Source organism: Diabrotica virgifera, chromosome 9 (assembly GCF_917563875.1).
Source record: "Diabrotica virgifera virgifera chromosome 9, PGI_DIABVI_V3a".
NCBI classification, from domain to species: domain Eukaryota; kingdom Metazoa; phylum Arthropoda; class Insecta; order Coleoptera; family Chrysomelidae; genus Diabrotica; species Diabrotica virgifera.
In genome coordinates, this window is record NC_065451.1 from 108,396,129 (window position 1) to 108,408,883 (window position 12,755).

The 12,755-nt window shown below is 31.9% G+C and overlaps 1 protein-coding gene across 1 annotated transcript in view; it reads left to right on the forward strand.

Annotated features, from left to right (window-relative positions):
* Window positions 1-274: 274 nt before the first annotated feature.
* Window positions 275-12,755, forward strand: part of LOC126892527 (probable serine/threonine-protein kinase clkA) — a 32,768-nt gene continuing 20,287 nt past the window's right edge. The window contains exons 1-2 of the mRNA XM_050662086.1: window positions 275-423; window positions 7,635-7,856. Coding sequence (XP_050518043.1) covers window positions 412-423; window positions 7,635-7,856 — 234 coding nt within the window. The 5' untranslated portion in view covers window positions 275-411. The remainder of the gene's footprint in view (window positions 424-7,634; window positions 7,857-12,755) is intronic.

The window sequence follows — 12,755 nt, forward strand, 5'->3', positions numbered from 1 at the left end:
ACAAAACAAAATTAAGTTTCTATTTCTTTCGTATCTGCTACAGAAAACTACTTTAAACTAAATCCCAGACTATTATTACCAGCCGTTAACAAGCGGTCATTTCTCAAGATTGCATAGCGTACCATCATTGCTATCTCTGAATGATTTAGTACCCTCGAAATGGGAGGGAGTCCGTACTACGGTCTTGCACCAAAAGAAGCGTTGTGGGAGGAAACTGGAGTAAAAGTGAATTACCGCGCTGATTTATACACAATGGGATTACTAAATTCATCTACCATATATATAAACCAAAATATATTTGAAAACAAGTAGTTATCGTTTGAGATCTTCACTGCAAACTTGCGTAGAAATTTGTTCAAATTTGGAAGTGTTGCGTGTTGAGTGAGCAAAACATCAAAAAGGATTATAGCCATGTTTATTAACGTAAGTGAAATAGTTGTGGAGTTTAGGAAAGTGGATGTGTGCTTTTTTGTTTGGGATTTAGATTTAGAAAAAAAAATAGATATTTGCGTAAAAATATAAATATTAAAAAATCCTTCGTTAAAAATTTTGTCTAAAAATATTACATATCGGAAAAAAAATGTTTATATATTTTTACCAGTATAACTAAACTTCCTGGAAAATCTAGACTTATAAGTAGGTATAGTATCAAGATATATGATAAAAATGATAATATGATAATAAAAAAAGCTTAAATAGCCAGTGGACACTTTATTAACATTAACGTCTCTTTAAATATTTTTCATATAATAACATAATTATTTGGTTTTATGATATTATAATTTGTGAGTAAATATTATAAAAATTTATGACGAAAAATGTAAAAACAAAAAATGCAAACAACATTTTAAGAAATTAACTATACAGTGTGGCAAATCTAAATGGAATAAATTCGTTATTTCGTAAACCGGTGACTTTAAGAAAAACTCCCGAAGATGTAAATTTTTATTTTTAAATTATAATTTTTGGCATATACCTATATCACTAGTGACGTCGTCCATCCGATCAAAACACACACACAAACATTTATGGCTAATTGGCTTAGTTCCAGCGCCATAAAACAAAACACACACAGACACACTAATGACGTCATCCATCTAGGCGTTATGACGTAATCGATGATTTTCTAAAATGAGAATGGGGGTCGTGTGCTAGCTCATTTGAAAGGTTATTCAAGTCTCTATTCAGTAATGTAAACATTAACATAATGTCAATGTTTATATTACTGAATAGAGAATTGAATAACCTTTCAAATGCGCTAGCACAAGACCTCTATTCTCATTTAAAAAAATCATCGACTACATTATCACGCCGAGATGCATGACGCCAATAGTATGATATATTCATATGCCAAAAATCATAATAAATTAAGGATTTAATGATTTTTCCTTAAGAGCAAACAGTAGCGATCAACAGGTAGCAACAAACGCGTTCCAAGATTGCGGCTCTAATTTTGAATATTTTGTCGAGATATTTGGCACACTTATTCGTAATATAATAAAGAATGGCGGTACAATTTCAGAAATATGTTAGTATGTGGAAATAACTAAATACAATATTGAAAAAAGAGCCTGTACCGCCATTAAGAAAGATAGAAAAATACACTTTCTTCAAATAAACTTTTTTATCCCGTGCCTAAATTTTGTGTCACATTGGAACTACTAATAATCGATTTTTTTAATCGATTATTCGGTTTATTCGATTTAATTCGATTTTAATCGAAGAAATCTGACGCCACTGACTTCGAAACGAAACATCTGAAATACCGAAGTAATATCAAAAAAAAAATAATATAAAAGACAGAAAATGTAATAACATGATTACAAATGGAACTACAATATAGAAGAAATTCGAAAAAGACGGCATAATATAAGAACATAGAGTATGGTGCAAATTTTACTTTACACGGCAAATTACGTGTAGTAAAATTCACACTGGTATGAATATGTAAACATTACTAGAATGTCATTCTACTTGAAAATATCATCATTAACTTAAAGAGATGGCTTTTGAATGTTCTTGGATAACTGCTATTTGTATAATTGCAAATTATTAATTCAGTTAATAAATGTGATAATTTTTTCACCAACTATGTATTCAGTGATTGTAATAATTTATAAGTAAAACAAAAACTAATACTCAATCGAGAAAAGAGGAAAAGTGTTAAAGTGATTTTTTAATAATATATTGTTACTATGGAATGCTTACAATTTTGAACATCTTTAACAACAAAATACTTGGATCACAGAATATTATTATCCTGATGTATTCTCTGCTTGGATCTTCCACACATAATACACAATAAATAACTTTCTATTAATTTCACGTCTTAAATCAATTATTTATCAAATACACTATAAATCAATACTATTTAATCAACAACTCAAAATATTCCCGATGCCATGTCAAATATTTGTCACTGATTGTCACTGACAATATGCTGACAATATTCTATTCGACTGAGTGCGTTGTAAGACAAAGATAGATTTGGAAAACATTACCACGGATATTTTGTTAATTTTTGTCGAATCCTGAAAAAAACAATAAATATTTTTGAAAACTTTAAACGCAGAATGAAAGACTATATTATTACCGAGGGCCGAAAGTCCCTTAGAATAAATAAAAATTTTATTTTGAATAAAATATTCGAAATTAAAAATCACACTAAATTTTCTCTTAGTTTTTAACCCGTGTAACTTATTAAAATAAACATTATAGAAGTTTTCAGGGACTTTCAGCACTCGCTAATAACGTAATCTTTCATTCTGCGTTTAAAATTTTTAAAAATAAGTTATTAGTTTTCTCAGAATTCGAAAAAAAAATGAATCCATATTTGGATAGCATTGCAGCCGAAAATACTTACCCATCCTCTTAAGGAAAAATCCTGTATCCAGGTCGATTTTTATTTTTAAATTATGATTTTTTGACATATACATCATACTATTGACGTCTCCCAGCTGGGCGTCATAACGTAATTGATGATTTTTTTAATGAGAATAGGAGTAGTGTGCTAGCTCATTTGAAAGGTTATTCAAGTCTCTATTCAGTAATATAAACAATTGTTAATAACAAAAGCAATGTTAACTTTGACAAATAAACATTTTGTCTGTTTTCTGACGGCATTAAAATGTATTTTAAATTAAATAAATTACATACCTAAATTATACTTTTTGTGTCAATTAATTTATTTGAAAATCGTTTTGTTGGACACACTGTACAAGGTATGTTAATGTTTATATTAATGAGTAGATAATTGAATAACGTTTCAAATGAGCTTTCACAAGACCTGTATTCTCATTTAAAAAAATTGTCGATAACGTATTTACGCCCAGAAGGATGACGTCACTGTTATGACATATATGTAAAAAAATCGTAATTTAACCCTTAAGTACTAACATCTTAAATCAATGGCGTAAACACTAACTAACCGCCTGACAGACGGGTTTAACATTTTAGTGGTAATTTTTGTTTTTGTTAAATATTTTAATGCAAAAAAATATCTCAATGACTTACTGTAAGTATTGATTATCTAAAAAACACAGTAATTAATCTAGTTTTTCTGTATTTATTAAAATAAAAAACTTTATAACAAGAATGGAAGGATTGTTTGTGTACCTTTTTACTCCTGAAAAAAAGTGTGATAAAAATTAAACAAATTAAAGAATCTTCATAAAAATTTATAATCGAGTTAAACAAAGAGTAAGAAAAATGAAAATAAAAAGGTTTTTAAAAATGTTAAAACAAAAAAAAACTGACAGGTACTATAGTTAGTACAGTGGAGCAATGGTAGTCAGTGGCAACATTTTCATCACAAAATGATTCCACTTCGCTTATGTCGTCTTCTACCTCATCAAACCATTTCAAAAGAGTTTCGTCAGAGTCTTTATTCCCTTATTTGATGTTTTTTACGAACTGGGGCACATTATATGTAATGACGAACTGAGCATAAACACTAACACCCCGTCTATTAGACGGAAATCACACTTTGAGCCTAAATATCTTTCGAATAACAACCTGCAGCAAATTGCCGAATTCAATACTACTAAAGAACAAACCAATTTGAAAAGTCATAAACGGGTGACCTTCAAAATTTTCTAGGAAGGGAAATATCCCACTTTCGACAAGCGATGCCGTCTGAGGGACGGGGTGTTAGTACTTAAGGGTTAAAAATAAAAATCGACACGTTTCAAGATTTTTCATTAAAGTGGCTGGCTTACGAAATAGCGAATTTATTCCTTTCATTTACACCTTACTGAATATAAAAAATGTGGCCACAGCTGATACCACAGTCAACAATCCTGTTAAATAAGATCTTAAAATTATAAAGGTTTTCAAAGAAATGGAGGATTTGCTTTAGGATCTCCCTTTCTAGAAACGGAGATACAATGGGCCCGAATAAATCTTCTTCATGATGGTACCCTCATATCGGAGATTGGAAATAATCCGAGATATTTTAATTTTGTTTACACCTGTCACAAATAATTCGTTTGTTGTGCATCCAAACCTTAATTGCTGGTTCATTGGCATTCCCTTAAATTGCTTATCCAGGACATATTTCTATCGTCAGGAATTGGTCGACCTTCGATCTTTCCTTACATTATATTTTACAAATACTTCAGCTTTCATTTTTTAAGTAATTATTATTTTGGATCTTTCATTTATTCGAAGGAGTAGATCATACAGTACATCATCAGGACGTATTGCATCATACAGTAAGGTACTGATCGCATAACATCTATACAGTCTTATTCAGATAGGGAAACTTTTATCATTGTTATTTATCAATTTCTTCATTTTTATAAAATTGACAGGCAATTTCAATACGTCTTTTTTCAATACGAATTTTAATGTTCAGGCCATTTATTTCATCCACCTTCATTATCATCCAGCTAATCGCATTTACTTCTGGAAGTAAGCCACCCTAAATTTATTAAAATGTTCTCTACGCTGCGCTGGGACACTTGTAACCAGTTTTCTACTACTCTTCTCACTCCGTCGATCAATCTGGTAGCTGGTCGTCCACGTCTTCTTTTACAGTTTCTGAGCCTTCATTCCATCATTTGTCTTGTCTACCATCTATCTTGGGTTCTAGCTAAGGTATCTAATAAGTTTGTCGATGACGTCTACAACTCCTGATCTTTGCTTGATTTGTTGGTTTGTTATGTGGTTTCGAAGGCTTATTTCGAAATGCTTATTTGCTGATTTTTACGTCATTGTTAAAGTCTCTGTCCCATAAAGTTGTACAGGCAAAACACATTGGTTATAATCTTTTTGCTTGAGACACATGAACATAGAACTTCTTAGAATATTAGTTTTCAAAATACTGGCCATCTCAGGTCTATTCATTTTTATATTCATGTGTCTGATTGTCTATGCTTATTTTGATCTCATGTCCCAGATGTTTGTAAGTGTGTGTCCGTTCTATGGTATTATCATCAATGGTAATATTTCTGCTTATTATGATATTTGCCATTCGTTTAGTTTCTCAAAGTTTATTTTTAACCCTGCTCTCTCAATCAGAGTTTTAAGAGGAAACAGTAGCGATCAACAGGTAGCAAAAACGCGTTCCAAGATTGCGGCTGTAATTTTAAATATTTTTTCGAGATATTTTGCACACGTATTCGTAATATAATAAAGAATAGCGGTACAGAGCCCAATTTGAAAAATATATTAATATGTGGAAATGACTCTGTAATTAAATACAATATTAAAAAAACGAGCCTGTACCGCCATTATGAAGAACAAAAAATACACTTTCTTCAAATAAACTTTTTTATCCGATGCCTAGATTTTGTGACATTTTGGAACTACTAAAATTTTTTATTTCATTAGTAGTTCCAAAATGACACAAAATCTAGGCATCGGATAAAAAAGTTTATTTGAAGAAATTGTATTTTTTTGTTCTTCTTAATGGCGGTACAGGCTCGTGTTTTTAATATTGTATTTAATTACAGAGTAATTTCCACATATTAATATATTTTTCAAATGGGCTCTGTACCGCCATTCTTTATTATATTACGAAATCGTGTGCCAAATATCTCGAAAAAATATTCAAAATTACAGCCGCAATCTTGGAACGCGTTTTCGCTACCTGTTGATCGCTACTGTTTCACCTTAAGCGGATGTATCATTTAAACTTTTTATTATAATCTCATATGATTTAATCACTCTAAATCTATATTTATGTCCATATCTTGCCACTGAGTGCTCTTAAATATTGACTTCACGGCTGCAAAAATTTTGGTGAAAATTTGTCTCCCTGTCTTACACCTCGACCTAAGCTGAATTTGTCTCTCTTAGTGTAATCGTGTACTTGATGTAGCTTTCTTACAAAAAATGTCTTTTATTAGCTTCAAACTCTACAAAACCAAAAACTTCTCGTAATTAACAAATGCCACGAAGCAAAACTTCTCGTAATTACTAAATGTCCCTTCAGCCCTTATAAATGCTTTAATTGTTCCCTTGTTACCTTCAGACTTACCTCAGTTATTTTGTTAGTTCTTCTCAATATTTAGATAGGACTTGTGGGGTCTAGTCATGTTTGTAGTCTCTTCATCTCTGAGAAATGTCTTAATTATTATTTTTTGTTTTTCTTAATACCTTTAGCTTTTCTCCTTTTTAGCAGAAATTAAATTTTCTTTTGACTTCTCTTATCTAATTTGCAAGGTTGTTATTTTCTTGTTGTAATTTTCTTGTTAGAAGTTTTTACTCTCTCAGCGTCTATTTGCACTTTGTTAAGTTCCTGTTTTTTAGTAGTTGTGGTACCTTTAGAAGATTTGGTTACCTGTGATTATATACTGTGTTTTTCTTATTTCTATCGGGTACTAGTAATCGTAGTTATTTCAAGTGGTAACCAGTTGCAAGTGTGCAATTTTCTGTTTTACTTTTATTCATTTACCATATACATAAAAAACGACTAAAAATGCAACTTAGCCAAAAATATCGCAACCACGAAAAAGACGAATGTTGGGTTTCACTGCAATAAACGAATTAGAAGAGTTCTTAGAAGAGAGCGGTAGTTACTCAAATAGAAATAAAAAGTTTCTATGATAATAATTTATAATTTAGGCTGGTTTATAATCTGATTTATTTTTTTGGCTGGTAATGATCAAACACTTTTCTGTCATTGATCCAACAGAATATTTTGGAGGAATGATTTACTATTTCTGCTCATTTCTAATAATTTTCAAAGTTGTTTTGATGGATGATAATTTAGTTAGTACCTGTTTGCCTGTAATTTAACTCTGGCTATTCTTCTTGTTTTGGTTATGCTTTCTTTAGATCTCAACTGTCTAACCCTATCTGACTTTGTAGTTTGAGCTTTGTAGTTTATTAAGTAATTGTATTGTTGTTTTTACTCTCATTGCTTATGTTATAAATATTTTACCTATAACGTTCCAAAACGTAGCAGGCAACTATAATAGTGACACCTTAATAAGATCCATTATTGTTTGATCATTACAATTTAATATGATTTTGTTTTGGTTTGGTTTTGTCCCGACCAATTTATGTTCTAAATAATATAGTCAATTTATGAAAAATTTAAATTTTAATCTCAATGAATTATTTAGTAATTATTTTCACATTATGTTAATTTGTCTATTATTTATTTAAAAAATTAAATTGTTTCGCAGGTAAAAAGTGCATTCTTTCTAGTCGCCATAGTGTCCATTACCAGATGTGAACCACCCAGTACTAACTATGGAACCCCTCTAGGATCACCTATTACGAATTATGCTAGTGCAGGAGTAAACTATGCAGGCGCAGGATCCCATTACAACGGACAGGCGGATTATAGCAACAACAACATTCACAATGGAGGAGATGACCATCATGGACATGACCATGGTGGTGAGGTAAGTCATACTGTCTTAGTTTCATAAAATAAATCATAATTTATTAAAAATCAGCCTATTTGTTAACAATATACTAAATGCCAGGTGCAAATTATTTAAAAATTATATAAAATGACATTTAAGTGTTAAATATCTACAATTATGCTGAAAAAAATATATGTGAGCAAACAAGCTACATAAGCCATTATAATAAAAATAGTTGGTTGTGGGATGGTAGAGAAACTTAATAGGAAGGGTGGAATATTGGAGTGAAATCAAAGCTCGATGAAAAATAAAAGAGTAGAAAATTTTTAAAACCCAAGGAACTAAACCCAAAACAAGATTATAAAACACAACACATATTAAATCTTATGGAGAAAAGAAAATCGAGAACACAAATCATGGACGCAAAATGCATAAGAACGCAGAGATGTCCATGTCCAATTCGCAGAAAGATAAAAGAAGCAAAACAGATATGGCTACGAGAATGCGGCAACGAAATTGAGCACTTTCAAAACATTTTCGATTTCATTTCACATAAAATGCTACAAATGTACCCTGGTCTACATAGAAGGAGGAATGTATCTACGCTGTGTCACAACAGCATTGTTAACAAACCTAGAACAATTTAATAAGTGGCAACGATACATCCAATAGTTATTTGACGACAATAATAGTGATGTAGCAGACACACTAATATCTGGTTATAACGCAGAAGACAGTCTAAGTATTCTAAAATCTAACGTTCAAAAAGCAATACTGCAATCGAGGGCAAGAAAAACTTCTGGGCCCGATTACAACACAGTTGAACTAATAGAAATATTGAACGACAATCTATATCTGTTCTACCAGAATTCTTCAACCAGGAATTGAATTGAAAATATTAAAAAAGAAATTCCAATACTTTAGGGAGGAAGTGAAGACAAAATGTGAAGAAAAGAGGAAAGTCCTTTTACAATACAGAATACAACAAACACAACAGGCATCTTCTTCTTCTTTAGGTACCATCTCCTCTAAGGAATCAGGTCTCCCCTATGGTAATCATCACAGCTATTTTCACTTTTGAGATTGCAGTTTTGAACAAGTCGACGAAAGTGCAATTATACCACTTTCTCAGACAGATTGTTGAGCCAGAGGATGCGTCTTCTTCCAATACTTCGTTTTCCTTATATTTTTCCCTGTATTATGGTTTGTTGCAACACATATTTATATAATATGAATAATCGTATTCATGATTTCCTTTTCCTTTTTCATCTTTCTGAGGACCTCAACATCGGTTCACCCAACTTATTTTTAATATTATTCGATAGGACTACGTCTCGAATGCTTTAAGTCGATCGCTCATTTATTTCGTTAAAGTCCAGGCCTCCACCACATACAGCAGCACCAAAAACACATATGAACGTAATATTTTTACTTTTAGTTGCAAACTAAGGTCACTACTGCATAATACTTTTCTCATCTTGTTAAATGCTGCTAGCTTGTCCAATTCTCATTTTTATTTATTCTGTATACTCGTCTTTCATTGATAATTGTACCAAGATATCTGTATTTTTTAACTTTTTCTATTGGCACCCCTCTTATATAAAATGTCTTGTTGTTGTGTTTTGGAAATTGTCATAAATTTTGTTTTATTAGTGTCAAAGCGTTAGTCCGCTTTAATCGCTAGTATTCAGTACATTATCTAAGAGTGCCTGTAGATCTTGTATATCAGTGGTTCCCAACCTTTTTCGGCCTACCGCCCATTTTTCCAAAAACAAAATACTTAACGCCCCCGTTAAAAAACTCTTCTATTCTTAAAATTAGTAACGCACTTTCATTCACAATTGTTTTACTTTTTTGGGTCAAAGGCTACCTTAAATATGATTCGACGGCCCCTTAACTAATCCAAGCAAAAACAAATTAAAAAAAAAATGTTTTATTCAAAAATACATTATTCATGTATTGATCAAACTTTAACTTAAATACATATCATAAAAAACAGTATAATAATAATATAACATTTTTAATGAGAAGGCTGAGCTTGATGTAATGATAGTAATCTGTCAATATTTGGTTCCATACTTGTCATCAGCAATCTTAAATCACCGCGCTCCACTATGGACAGTATTTCTCTTCTTTGTTAATAAATTTCTGACTATGCTAAATCCTCTTTCGGCTAAACACGATGAAGGAAAGGCAATGAAAAACTTCTTTGATGCCGCCCATAAAGCTGGATATAATACTGAAATTTGACATTGCAGACAAAATTCTTGATATCCATTTTTAAATTTCACTTTTAACTCTTCATTTGTTGACAATTCTATCAATTCCTCCTGTAGTGATAATTCTGCTATTTCTAAACTTGAGAACGGTTCTAGCACCCAATCTAGAATAATCAGACCAAGGATATCCTGAAATCTATTCCTAAAATCTTCTTGAAGTGCTTCCAAGTGCTGGCAATATACCAGAATGTCTTCATCATTTGTCTCCACAGAGGAAAGATTTTGAAACTGATGAAATTGTCTCCGACCCAAATTTTGCCTATAAAAATTAAGTTTTGACACGAACGAGGAAATAGTTCATTTTGCTTTGATCAAATTCAAATTATCACCTTGTAGCTGTAGGTTTGTTTCATTAAATTTATCGTATAAATCAGTTAAATAAGCAATATCGCTCGTAAGTTTTAATAAATTGTCTCTCAAAGAATCATCTTTGCTTTCAAAAAACTCTAAAACCGAGTCAAAGAGATCATAAAATCTTTTTAGACAGGTACCCTTCGAAAGCCATCGAACTTATGTGTGCAACAATAAACGATTAAAATTCTCGTCGTTTTCATCACAGTTTTCTAAACAATCTATCATTGAGAGCACTGCTTCTGATCTTGTTAACTGCAGTAATTACATATTGTAGTGAACAATGAAGGCGATCGCTAAGATTTTTTGCAACTAAATGCTGTCTGTGAATTACACAATGCACGGCGAGTATATTTGGTACCGCTTTTTTCAAATATGCTATCAGTCCGCGGTGTCGTCAACCATTGCCGGAGCACCATCTGTAGCAACAGTTATGACATTTTCCAGAGGTATACCTTTATCTGTAAAATAGTGCTCCAGAACATCAAATACCGATTTGCCTTTAGTATCTGTTTCCAGTGTTCTTACAAATAACAGTTCTTGACAGATTTTTCACTTTTTATGAAGCGAACGTACGCAAGAAGTAAAGACTCATTGTTTGGCAGAGTTGATTCATCAAGCTGTAAAGAAAACTCAGTAGTCTTTAAATAATCAGTTAGAGAACGCTCCACATCCTCAGACATTTCATCAATTCGTCTCGGTACCGTATTATTGCTTAATGTAATTTTTTTAATAATATCAGATGCCGGCTGGTGCAGTACTTACAGTCCGCAAAACTTCACTTACAGCTGGCAGTATTAATTATTCGCCAGTAGTATGTGGTTTTCCTGATTTAGCTATAAGTAAGGAAATGTTATAAGAAGCACGTAGCCCATCATCGTCTTGCTTTGATGCTGCTGAAAAGATACTAGCTAATGTTGGACGTTTGAAATGTTGTTTTTTGAGAATTTCAAAATATGATAAATTTCTGTCTTTTCTGTCGGGATGTATTTTGGTCAAATGTTCTTGTAATCGTGAAGGTTTCATGGCTTCATTTGGGAAAACTCTCTGGCAAATTAAACACATTGGTAATGCCTTATTAGAAGGCGACTGAATAAAACCATACTTCAACTATTCGACATTGTATTGTCTGCACTTTTTCTTTGGATCGGACATACTGTAGGTATATCTGTAAAAATAAATATGCTGTAGCCACCGCTTTGATAATTTTAAATAATAAATTTTAAATATTTTTTTAGTTAGCAAAATCAATATTTCAGAGTGGCGGAATATCCAAGCAAGTAGTCGAGAAATTTAAAACATGCCACAAGTAAATAAATATACACTGAGAGAAGAATTTGAGGAAAAATTACAAAACAACTTATTAGAAATTACCATACTGTACACATATTATAAAAATAACTTTATATTCAGTAAATAGTTTATTTTTGGCAGTCTATGATCAGATTACTATTCAGTATAGTAAATTTTATTAAGATTTTTTGTACTTTTTCCCCAATTCTTCTCTCAGTGTAGGTAGGTCCTAATTAACTTTTTACTTTGATCCAGTTTGTGCAAGTTGGTACTTTTTGAATATTTTACAATAACTATACATATAAGGAAACAAATTTAGATTTATTACATTTTTACAAATACCTCGTAAATTACGATAGGGAAAAATAATAAAGAATTATAGTAAGTGATATAAATGCCACGTAGATACTTACCTTTGTGACAAATATGTATTACAATAAAATAAATTTCTAATAAATGCACTGCAACTTTCTGCAAATAACACACAGAAAATTCACCACCCTGCTTTAGCGAAACAATCTCGAATGATTAAGTTATGCCTGACCATGCCGCTGCGCGAAGGAGGAGCCAAAATTCACTTAAAGCAGAAAGGTTCTACTGGAAGTGGAATTATACTAACCAAACTGAAACGTTCGACTGGAACGTCGAAATTGTTGCAGTGTTGGACTGAGTGATAAATAAAAAATTGCACGGTGCATAACCAAAATGCATTTTGTGCATTTCGTTTATATTTTCGGATTCACCTTCTCTATTTCTGTGTGAGAAGCGAAAAGCAAAGTTGTTAGAAGCAAAGAAGCAATGAGTTACCTTAGGGGGGCGGCAGCTGTTCCTCAACGCCCCCCAAATTTTCCTTGGACCCAAAAAGCCCCCTTATCTCTCTTCAACGCCCACCAGTGGGCGGTACCGCCCCCTTTGGGAACCACTGTTGTATATTCTCTGCAATGAATATAATATCATCGGCATACCTTATATTGTTAATGGGTCTGCCGTTGACTTTTATTCCAATTGTTAC